This window comes from Sceloporus undulatus, chromosome 5, assembly GCF_019175285.1.
Source record: "Sceloporus undulatus isolate JIND9_A2432 ecotype Alabama chromosome 5, SceUnd_v1.1, whole genome shotgun sequence".
Lineage (NCBI taxonomy): Eukaryota > Metazoa > Chordata > Lepidosauria > Squamata > Phrynosomatidae > Sceloporus > Sceloporus undulatus.
In genome coordinates this window covers 116,351,172-116,366,646 of record NC_056526.1, presented here as the reverse complement: position 1 = coordinate 116,366,646, position 15,475 = coordinate 116,351,172, and the positions used below count along the sequence as shown (strand labels likewise).

The following is a 15,475-nucleotide window of genomic DNA, read 5'->3' as shown; positions in this document are numbered from 1 at the left end:
TTACAAAGATAGGTACATGCATCTGTATTCCATAATAATTACATAAGTACACTTACCTTTCCCAACAGCAGAATGTATTTTTTCCATGTCAAATTTCGTCTTTGATCTTCCTGGAGTCCCTAACATTTTTTCCCAAATCAATGTTACTTCTTTGAGGCAAGGGGTGATTTCTTCATAGTCAAGCTTCAGACGTTTGTTTAACAGATTGTTTTCAGAAGCTAGAAAACAAATTAAGACACCCATGACACTCACTGTATGAGAAATTATTTTGAAGGCAGTTGCTTAATGAACCATGACAATGAAAAAAGACATGTTTCAGCAGCTTTAAAAAAGTATGAAAATAACACAAAACATGACATGACTGATTCACATTCAACAACGTATCTCACAGGAATGCCTCACTATGGGCATTTCAAAAGAGTATTATAGGGTTTGTTCTTAATAACTTTTTTTTTTGCATTTAACGACTGAAAGCATTCACCTTACTTGCATTATCTGTACTGTATACTTGCAGAAAATGGTACAGACATAATGTATGGTGTTATTGAGAGCTGAAAACAATGTTAATCTGAAAAATGGGTTGGGATGAAGCCATGCTGATGGTTGACCATGTGGTCAGTGTTCCTGAGGAAGTCTCTTGAGAGAGATTTTTAGACAAAAGAGTAAAAAGGAAAATTATTTGCAGAGGGAGATACTAATGTGGTAGCTATTCTGAGGCTGCTGATTGCACAGGCAGGGTGCTCTGAGGCCCTTTGGGCAAGTTTCACTAGGGTTAATAACTGCAAGGACAGAAATAATATATTTGAAGATGAAAAGAGAATGGGGATTGCCATATGCCATATGAGACTTTATAGAGAGAGTATTAGAACACCAAGACCAAGGAAAAGGGATATGGAAAGAAAATGAGGACATGTTTTATCCCTTAAAAGGCAGCATTAAAATTATTGTTCAGACTTAAATTTGGAATTATAGTTAAAACTAGTGCATAATATATCTATCTGTTTAATTATGTCTACTTTGATATATGGACAACAAGCCCTTGCTGTGATGATATAATACTAGCACAGTGTCATTCTTGGGACACCCTATTCCAATACATCATAGGAACACTGCCACGTTTATGATATAATAGCATAATGTATCATCACAACATCGTTCCCATTTATTACATGGATAAGACATTCTAAAAGAAAGTGAAATCTTTCACTACGTGTAGTTCTACAAATGACTTTAGTTCACAGAATGAAAACCCCCGCTTTTTAATTTTTATTTTCTCAGTTCTGCCAAAAGAATACAAAAGCAGAGAGTTAGGATCTTTTCCCTTCTTGTTCCCAGTTATGACATCTCAGGGTAAAAGCATAATTCACAAGGCCAGAACAGCTCTTAGAATATCATACATAAGCTCTTTAGGACTCCTTGTTTTATTTTGCCTGGGTATGGAATGATACAATATCACATGGATACAAGTGAAGAACCCATTCTGCAGTTCTTCACTGTACCAGTCTACCAGACTACTTAAAAAAGAAAGGAAGGAAGGAACAAAAAGAAGAAGAATGATTTTGTCTGGTCACTTCATTAATTATTCTTTCTCTCTTGCATTTGTTACATTTCAATACACTTTGGTAGACAATAACATATTTGCTATTCCAGTTTCACTAGCTACTACATCCTGAGATTTCTTCTCTTATATATTCAGCCATAAGGACCTTTGCTTCTGCCCCCTTCATTATTAGGGAAAGAAATGCTCCAGAGGGAGGTACAGTCATATCTTTTCATGGTGAAGAAGACTATCACGTGTGTCCACCCATTGTCCAGGCAGCAGCAGGGGGCTTCCCTCCTCTTGGGCATTGCAGTTTTTCAATACATCACAGACTGACAGGGAAACTTCCCTGCATGGCCAAGGGAACACTCTATCTCGGCCTGTATAGTGCAATAGTGCTACAGAACATAAAGAAAACATGAAGAGATCCACCCACTTGGTAACATCATCTCAATTAGGGCACAGTGATCACAGAAACAGAGAATCAGAGTTGAAAAGGACCTCAAGGGCCACTTGAAACGGACCTCAAGGGACACATTTGCCAGTGCAGAAATCCACAGCAAATGCACTCCAGAGAGGTTAGTATCCACCCTTTGCTCAAAGAATGGAGAGTTTACTACTGCTGAACTGCTCTTACCACCAGGAAGCTCTCCCTAATGGTTATGTGGAATATTTTCTTGTAGTTTGAATCCACTGGTTTGTGTCCTAGTCTCTGCAGAGCCAGTGTACTATAGTGGTTTGAGCGCTGGACTATGACCCTAGAGACCAGAATTTGAATCCTGCCTCAGCCATGTAAACCAATGAGTGGCCTTGGCCAAGTCACACTCTCTCAGCCTCAGAGGATGGCAATGGCAAACCTGCTCTGAAGAAACGTGCTAAGAAAACCCCATGACAGGTTTGCATTAGGGTTGCCATAAGTTGAATTGACTTGAAGGCATGCAACAACAATACACTCAGCAGCAGAAAATAGGTTTGCTTCATCTTCTAATGTTTCCAAAATGTGCTGGCCAAATGGCTGTAATAAAGTTGTTGTTGTTGTTGTTGTTGTTATGTTTCCAAATAATTAAAGATGACTAACATGAGAGCCTGTGTGGTGTAGAGGTTGGGTGTTGGGCTAGGACCCTGGGGGTGATAAATCTGCCATGTTGTCTTTTAAATCAATTATAAATTGATTCATTATTACAAAAGAGGAAACATTTTCTGACCACTAAGTTCCTAATGCATTTACAATATTTGTATGACAATAAGCAATGTCTACCCGTTAGTCTAGTTAAAACCACTGGATCAGCATGCAAAGACAACTCCTCATACAGTTTGTTCAGAAAAATTGATTAGGATGCTAACAGATACCAAAGTGACCATTAACCTAAACTGAAGCAGGTGGATCCAAAGATACCAAAGATACAGTTCAAAGGAGACAGAATTCAGGCACCTTATCAGCACTTCCAGGAACCAGGCTGAGAGCCCCCACTGATAAAACAAGCGAGGCTCTTAAGATAAAGTAAACAAACTATGAGTAAAGTACAGCAAGAGAGGAAAAGCAAACAGCACAGGTTATTGGTAAAAGGGGATTCTAAATAAGCACAAGGCAAATGTTACCTGCAGTATTTCTAGAGCACTTACTGGTACTTATTGTCATACCCAATGGCAGAAGTTCCTCACTCTACCTGATCAGGTTTTTCTACTTGCCTTGCAACTTCTGGTTTTCTTTTTCCATCCTAAGTAGTAGTATCTGCTGTAGAATGGCTTTTTGCCATAGTTCCCGAAGCTCTTTGGATGTCCTTTTTCGCTCTTCTTTTATTGTCCTAAAGGGGCCATCTTCACAAACAGGTAGCAGGGGTGATCTGGGTGGAAGGTCTCCCAACTCACAGTAGTCTTTGTTATGCAACAAAACAAGAAAGAAACATTCAGAGATCCTCTACTGACCATAAATAGTCATTTAGCTTCAATCCTGCTCTAATCTTAGGAATATGTTTATTTTAAAGTGTCAATTTCCTAAAGATGCTGAGGATGAAAAATCTGTAAATGTGTTCGCTGGCAACCTCTTCAAGATGCTGGTTGTGGTGGCTTTCCCAGCACAATGAGGTAGTGTATTCAAATACTTCTTGGTTTCCACATAAAGCACAATGTATTTATGTATTTAAGCACAATGACTTCCCGGGTGGATTGAACAATTTATGCAAGCCACCAACCAACCCTGTTTTTTTTTTTGTTTTTTTTTTTTTTGTTTAAAGATAAGTTGTGGAGAAAAATTCCCATTCGCTGCAAAGAGTGTGAGCACATGAACAGCCTTCTTCTTACAGATATGAGTATGACAGAAATGGCTGCTCATGGTGGCTATGTAATGAAAGCCAACTTACAGTCAGAACAAAAGGAACACCTAGAGATTTTAAAATCACCTTAGGCATTCAATTAGCATTTCATAGCTATTCCTGCATACTTTGTAAGTACATATATGTATGTATATGCTGTGATTCTGAGGAGGCCATAGTATCCAGTACTGATCACAAAAGCCATCTTCCTGAGAGTTTCAGCTTTGGTTTATATAGCAAATGAGTATCTGTATGTTTCATAGGACTAGGGTGCTATAGTTATAACGTGACCCCACTAATTCTGAAGCGCTTAAAAAACAAACAAAAACAATCAACCATCTGGTAACATGGTCAACATTTTGCATAGTTTATTGAGGTGATGTCAGAAAATGCAAAAAATTCTGGGGGGGGGGGACTACACCCATTCCAGAACCCTCTTTACTCCATAAAAGCATAAAGCACATTCAGAATAGGAAGGCAGAGTTCTCAGGAACTTAACTGATGTTCCTGAAGCTAAAATTACATAGTACAAAAGAAACAACCTTCTACCAAGTATGCCTAGGCACTATAACCTACTCTGTTTTAGGTTTCATCTAGTCTACTATTGTCTTTTCTGCCTTAACCAGGATCTCAGGTCTTTTGTCCCATCATCTGCTCCCAGCCCTTAGAATAGCAAATGCTAGGGATTCAACCTAGGACCACCTACATGCAAAGCCTGCTTCATAGACTGAGCTATGGTCCTTCTCCATCTCTTTCCCTTATACCTCCTGGAATTTTGTAAGTTCTTTGACATAGTTTTCCTTTGTTTTGTCCTTTAATATCCTTTGTTACATGCTCCTAAGTTTTACCCTTGACTTATCCATGGATCAAATTCCATAATTTTGGCCCCCAAACCTGCCCTTGACTTAGACAAGATGTTGACTTATAGTCGAGTATATATGGCAGTAAAGAATTGGCAAGTCACTTTCAAAGAACCCAAGGCTTTGTGTACACTGTACTAGGCAAATTTTGGGATACGTTGTTTAAAACAAGTAGATTTTTTGGGCTGCATCTGATAATTTTGAACAATGCATTCAGCTTCTTCTACCTAGAAGGGAAGAAATTCAATAGAGAGAACCACATCAACATTTTAGGCCCCTCGAGTTTCTAATAAGTAATCAAATAATTACCCATTTTAAAAAATGTAAGAAATAGAAAGTTTTAAAAAATGAAAACAAATATTCAGGACTCTGTAAAGTAATAGTAAAGAATTTTGTATGTTCAACTACATAGTGCCTACAATATCTGTTTGTCATACACCTTATGAAACTCATTTAAACTATCTTCAGATGTACCTAAAACATGAACGTGTTGGTTTAAGATGAAAATCCATGGGAGAGGCGGAAGGTATAAGTAAATAAATTATTATTATTATTATTATTATTGTTGTTGTTGTTGTTGTTGTTGCTGCTAACTATGTTCTATGTGCACAAGCACACCTTTTTTGTTGGAATTCCTTTCAGTGGCAACCCAGACCTTTAAGTGGCGAAAATCCTCCAATAATCAGGGGTTACTCAGAACTACATCATGAAGTGAAAGAAGCTTCTGCTTGAAGGAGAAGTCAGGCACTACCTAACTTCAGTACAAACACAAACTTCTAGCAAGTTTCAGAGCTCTCCAGATAATGTGACCCCTCCTGCGAGTAAGAACCAAAACTTAAATTTAATTTTTTTAAATACATACACCAAATTGAAAACACACACATACATACAAACCCTCAGAAATAAACAAACAAAAAACTGCACTGAGAAAAGTACCAAATTTGTGACATTTAACCTTAAAAAAACTACAAGGAAAGTAATCTAAACAACTTTAATCTTCTAGAATTACAAGCAAGAGAAACAGTGCCATCTAGGGTACAAGATAAAAAAAAATGAAAGAGCAGTTCGGGTGGGTGACCACCATTTTCTTTCCAGTCATGAAATTTTAGTGAAGTACAGTAGTAGGCAATTTATTGTTCAGTCGCATGTGCTGGTGCATTGTAAATCCTATCATACCATAACTATTGGCTATGGTGTTCCCAACACCTGGAAAGTCATAAATTGCCCAACTGCTGACATACCAACCTAAGTAGTACAAATCAGATCAGCCAGAATGGTGCAATGGTTTGGTATAGGGTTATGATTCTGTAGACCAGGGTTCAAATCCTCACCCAGCCATGGAAATCTACTGGGTGAGCTTGGGAAGTCACTCTCTCAGCCTCAGAGGAAGGCAAAGGCAAACTTCCACTAAACAAATCTTGCCAGGAAAAAACTGATAGGTTCACTTTAGGGTTGCCATTAGTCGGAAACAACTTGAAGGCAAACAACAAAGTACAAATCAGATTAGCATCATGAAGCGATGTCATTATCTGGTAATAATGACATCTGCTACTGATGTACACAAAAAGCACTAAAATGTGTGTCTCGAACAAGACTGAGAAAATGAAATGTATAAAAATGATAGAGAAATTTTTTTCTCTCCCTCTTCTACAAATGTAGCTTTTTGGTTTGAAGGGAAATCTTTGTTAATGTCTTTGCTGGAAGCCAATGGTGGAATTCAAAAGGTTGCTGCAAGCACTGCCAAAGGCTTGCACGAACTCGGCAAAGCTTTTCCTATCTTGATTGAAATACTAGGCAATTTCCATCCCCCACTCCAGACTTTTTATTCTTAAAAAACTGCTAAATGCTTTAACCTTTCTTCATGGGAAGTTACTTCAGTACTTTGTTAATTTTTGTTGTCTTTTATTTTTATTTTTCAAAGCTAGAACAAACACTTCTTTTTCATTTCCCACTTATGGCAACCCTAAGAATGAACTATCATGTTTTGGGGTTTGTTTGTTGGCAAGATTTGGACAAGAGATGGTTAGAGTATACATACTTCAGATGTGCATGTGATGGCAGTATGATGCCGATAACTTTATTTTGACCCCTTTTTGATAAGCACTAACATTTTATTGTCTTTTTCTATAATACTGCACACAAGGTAGTTGCTTTTATGTAGCTGTCACTATAATTTCTATGTATCTCTTTCAAACATTTAGCTACTCCATGTCACAACAGGGCCCTTTTAGACTACACAATTATAGGACGATGAGTCCATTTCAGCTGCCATGACTGCATCCTATGGAATCTTGGGGTTTGTAGCTTTATGAAGCACTAGAGCTCTCTGACTGAAAATTCTAAATACCTCTTCCAAAAGTACAAATCTCAGGATTCCATAGGATGGAACCATGACAATGAAAACACAGTGCTATAACAGTGTACTATGAAATGGCCCCAGATCATTTGCTCCATTTTTACCAATAGCATATGGCACAGCAAACCTGCATTTGCATCATTTCAGAATGGTCCTCCAAGCAAAACTCATTTCTTGTTCTTAAAAAATGGTCTGTCAAAGAAGAAATCTAGCTTAGTTTATCACCCACATGCCACTTTTCTACATGCAGAGGATTTTCTTTAAAAATGGATCAGTGGTGTGACCCACTGCTATCTGATGTAGTATAACCCAATACCACCAGATTCTGCTTTCTTTTCATTTCTTTTTTGTGTGAGAAGCAGGTCAAAGTATCAAGTTGCTGCATGAAACATGCTTCTCCCACAGAACCAAATCCCAAGAGAAATTGGAATGAACATTCTCCAACTTCTTACTCAGTGTGACACTTGGCTAACTGTACGTTAGAATGCTGATTTGCATTGGGAGGTAAGCTTCACGTCTCAGGTTTTGATACCCAAAGTGTCCCACTTTCATTCATGATGAAAAAGTAAATAGGGCTGATGTATATTAACTATACATCTATCCTCTGGTGACTCTGTCATCCATCTGAGCTCTGAAGTACAAAAATCTAAATCAATACTTCATGTACAGCATATATCAGGATGGTTATTTATTTAAAGACAGTCTTTACCATCATGCCAGCTGGTAGAATCACATCCTTTCTGTGGTGTTGCTACTCTTAGAAATATCTGTTGTCTCCATGAATGCCGACGAGTTCTTACAGGACTTTCATAGAAAGAATCTGCTTCACTTGTCTTGGGCTTGCAATCACTAAAATAAGAAGCATGTAAAATGTATTTTAAAATGTTTCATTAATAATTTGGTGACTGCAATATATTTTGTCCTCAGTCAAAGGCAATGAATAAACAAATTCCAAATTTTCATAGCAACAGACTCCATATATTTATCTACATTATTTAACTAATTCTCTTGAGGGATGCTGCTGTTGTTACATTCTTTCAGACTGAATCCAAATGGCTATACTCCTGGGAAAATCATACATGATCCTTTGCTCTTCAAAAGAAGAATATACTACCATGAACAATTAAGCCCTGAAAGCTTCCCTAGACTCTGCAGATTTGACCACAACCTTCCAAATAGTTAGCAAAAGTGTACATTTCTTGTAACATCCTCTTTTTATGCTGATCTAAATATTGTCTCTTGCAACCATACCATTGGCATATTGCTAAACTTCATTCTGTCTTCCCAGTTTTCAGCTGCAAGTTTTGTGATTTCTGTTGGTCACATTCTGAACCAAATTAGATACAAAATTATCATTTTTCAAATTTTGGATTGATACCAACATTTTTACTGTAAAGGAAAAGTAGCCACCAGGCCCTTATATGGCATTATGTTCCCAGTCCAGATGAGGACTTCAGGGTGGTTTCCTTCTCCAAATCCCCAAAGAATATTTGTCCCCATAGGTCTCCCCACCCTGAAAACAGCACCTTTAGGGTCAAGCATGAGATAGATTTTCAGAAGGAAATCTGTGAGCATGGCAAAGGACCCATGGCTGCTTTTCCTTCAAAATAAAAGCAGCATCATTCATCTTGTTTGCTTTCCAAATAATGATAAATGATATTCTGGTCCTTTGGAAGATATTCAGAATCTACAACAGGTAAGGAGAAGTTTTTTTTCAATATTAGATATTACAAGTATGATCTTCAAGCTAATTTCTTCTCACATACAGTGCTTACAGAAAGCTATTTAATGAGGTCTATTGCTATACAATCACCATCACAACACAACCATAGAAGCTGAATGAATCATGCTTTTCACACTGTCAATATTATTTACAGATATAAATAATGTAAAACTGCGGTGTAACAGCGGTGCCCTTTAATAAAATTCCTACTGTCATCCCACTAGGTATGTTTGACCAACAATAATTTCAGTGATTCTAATTGCAGGCTATTCTATCAGACCATGTGACAATGTTGTTGAAGCAGATTTTTCAGTTGCAGGAAGAGAACCCTACCTTTTTCTGTTCCTAAAGTCAGAGGTGTTATTTTCATCTACAGGAGCCAGAAATTTTAAGAAGTTTGGCACAGAAGAGGAAGAGTGAAGCTTTTTCCGTAGAGTAGAACGGTAGGAGGTGCTGAGTGTAGTTGAAAAAGGGCAATTCAGAATGAGGGGGTACAAGGACACCAAGTAAAATTAAAAACACAAAACACAAGAGAGTCAGTATTAAACCAGGAAGGAAATACAGTGGACCCTTGTTATACGCTGCGGTTTGGTTTTACTGTAAAGGAAAAGTAGTCACCAGACCCTTATATGACATTATGTTCCCAGTCCAGATGAGGACTTCAGGGTGGTTTCCTTCTCCAAATCCCCAAAGATACTCAAGTCCCATTAAATATAATGGATACTCAAGTCCCATTAAATATAATGACATAGCAAAATGGTGTCCCTTATAAAAAATGGAAAATCAAGGTTTGATATTTTAAATTTATACGTTTTTGGAACATTTTCAAACCGTGGATGCTTGAATCTGTGTATAAAAAAATCAGTGTATAAGAAGGGCCGACAGTAATATTCACAGGAGTTAGGTAAATAAAAAAAAATAAATAAATAAAAGAGAAAAGAATCAAAGACCAGAACTGTAAAGCATTATATAAATATACATATTTGTAGGTTTGCTTTCACCCCCCCCCCCAATTCAAAAAGAATACAAGCCATCCATCACTCTGGACTTTGAAGTCTATCTGAGGGAGTGGTAAAAGGAAACCTACCAAAACACTTGGATTTTCACCCTCACTTGGAAAGCAGTTTGATAGGGCTCCTTCCTTTTAAGCTAGCCCAATGCAATGATCAAATTAAAATGAAGCAGGGACATCCCTAAGCTATCTCTTTCTTGGTATAATTACTTTTTTAGATTAAGTAACACTGCCAAATGATAAAGCTTAAATGAATAGGTTTTTGGTTGGATTCAAGCAATTATATTGACATAGTTGCATGATGAAGTGCTTCAAGTGCACATTACCTCTCTACCTCCTTTTCAAATTGTTGCAGTAACACAATAAACAAGAATGTGTACATGTGCTGAAAGTCACTAGAAGAACATTTCAACATACTGTATACACTTATGTATAAGTCTAGACATTTTAGTAAAAAAACTGATCCAAAAAATCTGGGTCAACTTATCCATGAATCAATGTAAATACAGTGTGCCCGTGCCATACACTGGTGTGCTAAACATGGCTTTAACTTTATGCGAAAGGTTAAGCCATGGTAAAATGAATGGCACACGTGCCCATGGCGTGTGCACCATGCTAAAGGCGGGAACGCTCCCCTATTGAAACTAATGGGTTTTGAGCTTATGTGTTATGCAAGGGGGGGGGGTCCAGAACAGATCCCCGTGTATGGGGAGGGCCCACTGTACTGTTCTTTAACTCTTATCACAAAAGGAATTATCCCCTTCTCTGAAAAGGGTGGCAAAAGGCAGGCGCTTAATCCATCTTGCAAGCACTTAAAAGAAGCACTGACCCCCTCGACTCTCTCTACTGTGGCACTGCTTCAGACCCTTTTGAATGTCTGTGTGGGAAAACAGTGGCAGTGGCAGCTCTTTGGAGCTTCCCCTCAAAAGAGCACTGGGAGGAATCAAGCTTTGAAGGATCTAAATAAGACATTTGTATATGTTTGTCCACTTTACTGGGTTAAAATCAGGCAAAGTTGTCACACTGAAGTTAAAGAATATAATTACTGCTAGTGTAGTCACCATTTCTTTGCTCTTTGCCTTTTCATCCTTTTTGACATGTATGCGTTTTCTTAACCTTGTCTGCACCTGGCCACACACACACACCCACCCCATGCATTACACAGCTAGCATTTACCACCCATCCAGCCTTTAAGATGAGCACAGTTATTAAAACTGACATTTTGCAAATCTTTTGGCATATTTCCCTTTGCTCTGTCCTTTTATACCATGCCCCTACATTTTGCCTTTGACCTATTTATGGGTCATATCAAAATTCATAATTCTAGTCACCAAACCTGCTCTTCTTATACATGAGATTGACTTATAGTTGAGGATCGGGTATATCTTCGGATATGTGGGATGAGATAACTCTTATTTCTTAAGCTCATCTATTTTTAATTAATTAAAAAATAATTTGGAGGTGGTTGAGGGTGTGTTGGGGTCTCAAGGACGACATGCAACCATGAGCTGGACCTTGCCCACCCCACTGCAAGATTTGATTCTTATATGAAGTCGAAGGATTTCATGGCCAGCATCCATAGTTTTTTTGTGAGTTTTCTGAAGTATAAGGCTGTGTTCTACAAGAGTTTATTCCTGATGTTTTGCCAGCAGTTATGGCTGGCATCTTCAGAGAATGCTGGCATGGAAGAAAGTGGGGTATATATACTGTTTGTTGAGAGGAAGTGGTCTGCATGTTAATCTGTGTATTGTTCTGTTGTTGAGTGGCAAAGCCTATAGGGCAGGGGTAGGCAACCTTTTTGAGCCGGGGGCCAGGTTGCTGTCCCTCAGACAACTGGGGGGGGGGGGAGTCAAAAAATAAATAATCAAATAATTTTTAAAAAATTACTGTAAATAAATAAATAAACCGGGACAAATGTAGGACAAAAATTTCAAACTGAGGACAATTTTTTTAAAAAATTGGAGGACACACGAAAAAATTTGCAGATTCTTTAAAAAATGTTAATATAAATGCATGTTTCTGAGGCTTCTATAGACAATCGCCCCGCTTGCCCCCCTTGCCCCCCGCTTGCTTCCCTTTGCCCGCTGCTTGCCCCCGCTTGCTCCCCCTTGCCCGCTGCTTGCCCCCGCTTGCCCGCCGCTTGCCCACAGCTTGCTCCCCCTTGCCCACCGCTTGCCCCCCCTTGCCCACCTCCTCCTGATAGGCCAAAGGCCCTGGCGGCAATTGGCGGCAGGACCGGGCTGGGGCCGGTCCCAAGGCCTCGCTGGGCCGAATCTGGCCCGCGGGCCATAGGTTGCCTACCCCTGCTATACGGTGTCCACAGTGCCAGCCACAGCACCTGATTAAACATCAAGAATAAACTCTTCTAGAACACGGCCTCATAGCCCGAAAACCCCACAAACACCTTTTTGTTCCTCCCAAAAAACAAGACTTGGAATTGTGGTTTGATAAACCAGTAATCCAAACATGAATGAAGAGAAAGGAGAAATGCCCTGCTTCGTCTATTAAATTGTATTGGCGGTTCAGAGATCACTAACTTTTCTGTGTTGTTTCACTACTTCTTCCATCATTTCTATGGCCACAAAAAAATGATCAAGGAGGACTAGCTGCATAACGTGTTCTGACTGCCATTGTTTGGAGCCTGTGGCCTAGAAGTACCCAGAACAGCTAAATAAGGTCACTGTTATTGTGCAGTTTTTTTTACCCATGTTTGAACCTTATTTCTTAGGTGCTTAGCACATGGGCAGGATAGCACAGGGCAAGCCCATGTTACCCTGCTCTGGGTCCTGTCCCAGGTCAGACCCTGAGCTTGAGCAGCACCAGGCAAGTGTTTACATGCCTGTCTGTCACCATACCATGCTCCCTACTGCCCTGAACCCCATATCTACCCCCCCCCGGTCACATTTGCTGGGAAGACTTTGCACCCATGTGGCCAGGCACCCATACAGTGTCACAGACGACAGGAGTCTTTTCAGCAGATGCAATGTGGAGGCATGTACAGGGTGCCTGGGATCATTCGGTCTGCTGGTTGTCACTGTAGAGTTTCCCAGAAACTTCATAGCAAACAGCTGGGCTTTTTAGACTTGCTTAAGGCCAATTTGGGCCAGTTTTGTGGACTGTTCCTTAAGTCTCATGGAGAATGGGCCAGACCCTCCAGATCCACATCCAGTTTGCCTGATCCTGGGCTGGGACTGATGGCCTGCATCATCTGGACAGGACAACATGAGACTGGAGGGACCACAGGCCCTAGGTAATTGGAATAGCTAATTAATTAATTTATTAAATTAAGGAATATATATCTAATCAGACACAAATTGATTAGGTCATACAGGAAGCTAACAGAAAACAAATTAAATGGAAAGCAGCAGCCTGTGTGTCAAAAGTGGCCGGTGGTGCTGGTGATAGGAAAAGCAATCTAGAAGAGGAAGCAGGAATGTGAACAGCACAATCCATGCTTCTACTCCCTTCAATTGCTTTTCCTTTCCTGTTTCTCTTTTATTGGACAACAGGTAGTTTTTGTATCTTAAAATGCTCACCAGGTTTGTGAAGAAGCAGTAAATCACAGTGAAGACTTAACACAATTGGCATTTTGCCCCTTTATCTTTTAGATAACACAATATATATGAGGTGGCAGGCTAGTATGCTTTTTGCTGTGGTTTATAGTATTTTATAGTGTTGCTTTCATTTACCTTTGCATTGCATAAGGTTACATTCCTATAGAGCTAAGCTTATAAAATGATATATTGCCAAGCAGAGACAAATGCCATTCATCTCTTCTCTCACCTCTTTGGCACTGTACGCTTGTTTTGTTCTCCACTTGAATTAGGCCTAAGATGTTTTAAGAAATTGGGTGAGGAGGCCGAGGGCTTAAGATGAACTGGAGGAGGAGGAGGAGGAGGAGGAGCTGGCATTGACTGATCAGCAGAAGGGTTAGAGCTGCTGGAAGGTGTGTTCATATTTTATGGAGAGGGATCCAACACGCAGGATTAAAAGAACAGGAAAGGGGGGGGGGGGGAGAGAACAAGTGAAAAATCAACCAAAAGAGCACAGCTAAAGTAAGATAAGAAAAGATCATTGCCTTGAAATACGAATGCTATATATATGATGTACAACACCATAGGTATGGAGATCATAATAACTTATGAGAACCCTTTCTCTAAAATCAGATCTCATACTTAATCATGGTGGTATCAGAGAATCTTCTTGATATATTGGCATGTTAACAAGATCATGTTACCGAGATACTTCCAGCATCTCATAAATGAAAACTTTGACAGTTGTGGCCCAGCAACATCTGAGTAGTGTCAAAAGGATGTGGCCAGGCAACAAAAACAAAACAAAAATAATGAGGAAGGACCTAGTCTTGTGTGGAAGAAAAAGTAAAACCCCTAAATCAATAAATACAATATTCTCTTTGGTGCATATAGCTATGTGTGCATAGTGAATGGATCTAAAATGTATGAAAAAAACACAATATTGCACCAACTTGGAAGGAGTGTCCTCCATCTCCAAACAAGTGAAGATTGCATGACTCCATTCCCCAATCCTTGAGAGATCAATGAAGGCTTACCTTCCAAGGTACTGGAAAGGTTTAATGCTACAAGGATTTCTTGGAATATCAGATTTCAGCAACAATTTCATTCCAAAATTTTGATGTTTTGAGCCTCCACATGCATGCAGGTTGTTCTGATGCATTATATTGAGAAGAAAGATGCCTAAAAATATTTTGCAGCATGGGGAATTGTGATGTGAATGTGTCCTTATGAATAATTTATTAAATGCAATGACATATGATCAAATTCCTGTCATCTGTTATCCAAAGAATTTTCTAGAAAAATATTTAAAACTTAAATTTAAGATGTTTAAATTTAGTACCATACCTATTCACACACTGTTTGGGAGAAGTATAATGAAGACAAGGCAATGGCCATTTGATTGTATGACAGGCCATGTGCTTAAAACATTTTAATTCTATACATTTTTTAGGTTGAGTTAAAAAACAAACAAACGCATAGAAGAGTCATCCTGAACATGTCTTTTTGGTCAACTTTTACTGACCAAGCACATAACAAGCAGCACTGGCCTGGAAATTGCAGATACATATGATAAAAAAATATGCAAGTCCAAAATTGTGGTGCTAAAGATCTCTAGAAGTCGACAAGATTCAAAGAAAGAGCAAGAAAACCTACTGTAGCTTGTACAATTTCTCTCTTTTACTCTTTCTCCTCTTTCTTTCAGTAATCATTTATTTTCAGGAATGTTTTCTCCCAGTACTATTACCCTTGTGCATGTAGAACAGTAATACTGACTTGGCACCAATTACAGTTTCTAACTCAGTAGGTTACATAAAGAGTATTTGCAGTTAAACAATAGAGTATTTCAGGCAAAGTATTAGTATAGTGCATCTATGCTATACACAGGCCACTATACGCAGCTTTGATCATCTCTTTTCTTCTGTCTGGTTTTTAAACATCTTTTACTTGCTGAAGAAGCCAGTGGAGCTTCAAAAGCCTACATGTTATATTTTATGTTGGCCAATAAAAATATTATTTATTTATTTATTTTGTAGCTGTTGGATTTTGTTGCATTTTACTGCATGGCCAACATGGCTACCATGAATAGAATTCTAGTAGCTTGGTAAGAATTCAAGGCTGCACAAACAAATACAGTAC

At 38.9% G+C, this 15,475-nt stretch overlaps 1 protein-coding gene across 11 annotated transcripts in view; it reads right to left on the bottom strand.

The window, feature by feature from the left end:
• TBC1D1 (TBC1 domain family member 1) overlaps window positions 1-15,475 on the bottom strand; it is a 103,671-nt gene that overhangs the window by 15,733 nt on the left and 72,463 nt on the right. For 5 of the 11 annotated variants that reach the window (XM_042470227.1, XM_042470228.1, XM_042470226.1 and 2 more), the window contains 5 exons: window positions 13,587-13,742; window positions 9,125-9,244; window positions 7,778-7,917; window positions 3,230-3,415; window positions 57-218 (listed from right to left, as the gene is read on the bottom strand). In XM_042470227.1, the coding sequence (XP_042326161.1) occupies window positions 57-218; window positions 3,230-3,415; window positions 7,778-7,917; window positions 9,125-9,244; window positions 13,587-13,742 (764 nt within the window). The remainder of the gene's footprint in view (window positions 1-56; window positions 219-3,229; window positions 3,416-7,777; window positions 7,918-9,124; window positions 9,245-13,586; window positions 13,743-15,475) is intronic. The other 6 variants (XM_042470229.1, XM_042470230.1, XM_042470237.1 and 3 more) reach the window with 4 other exon arrangements.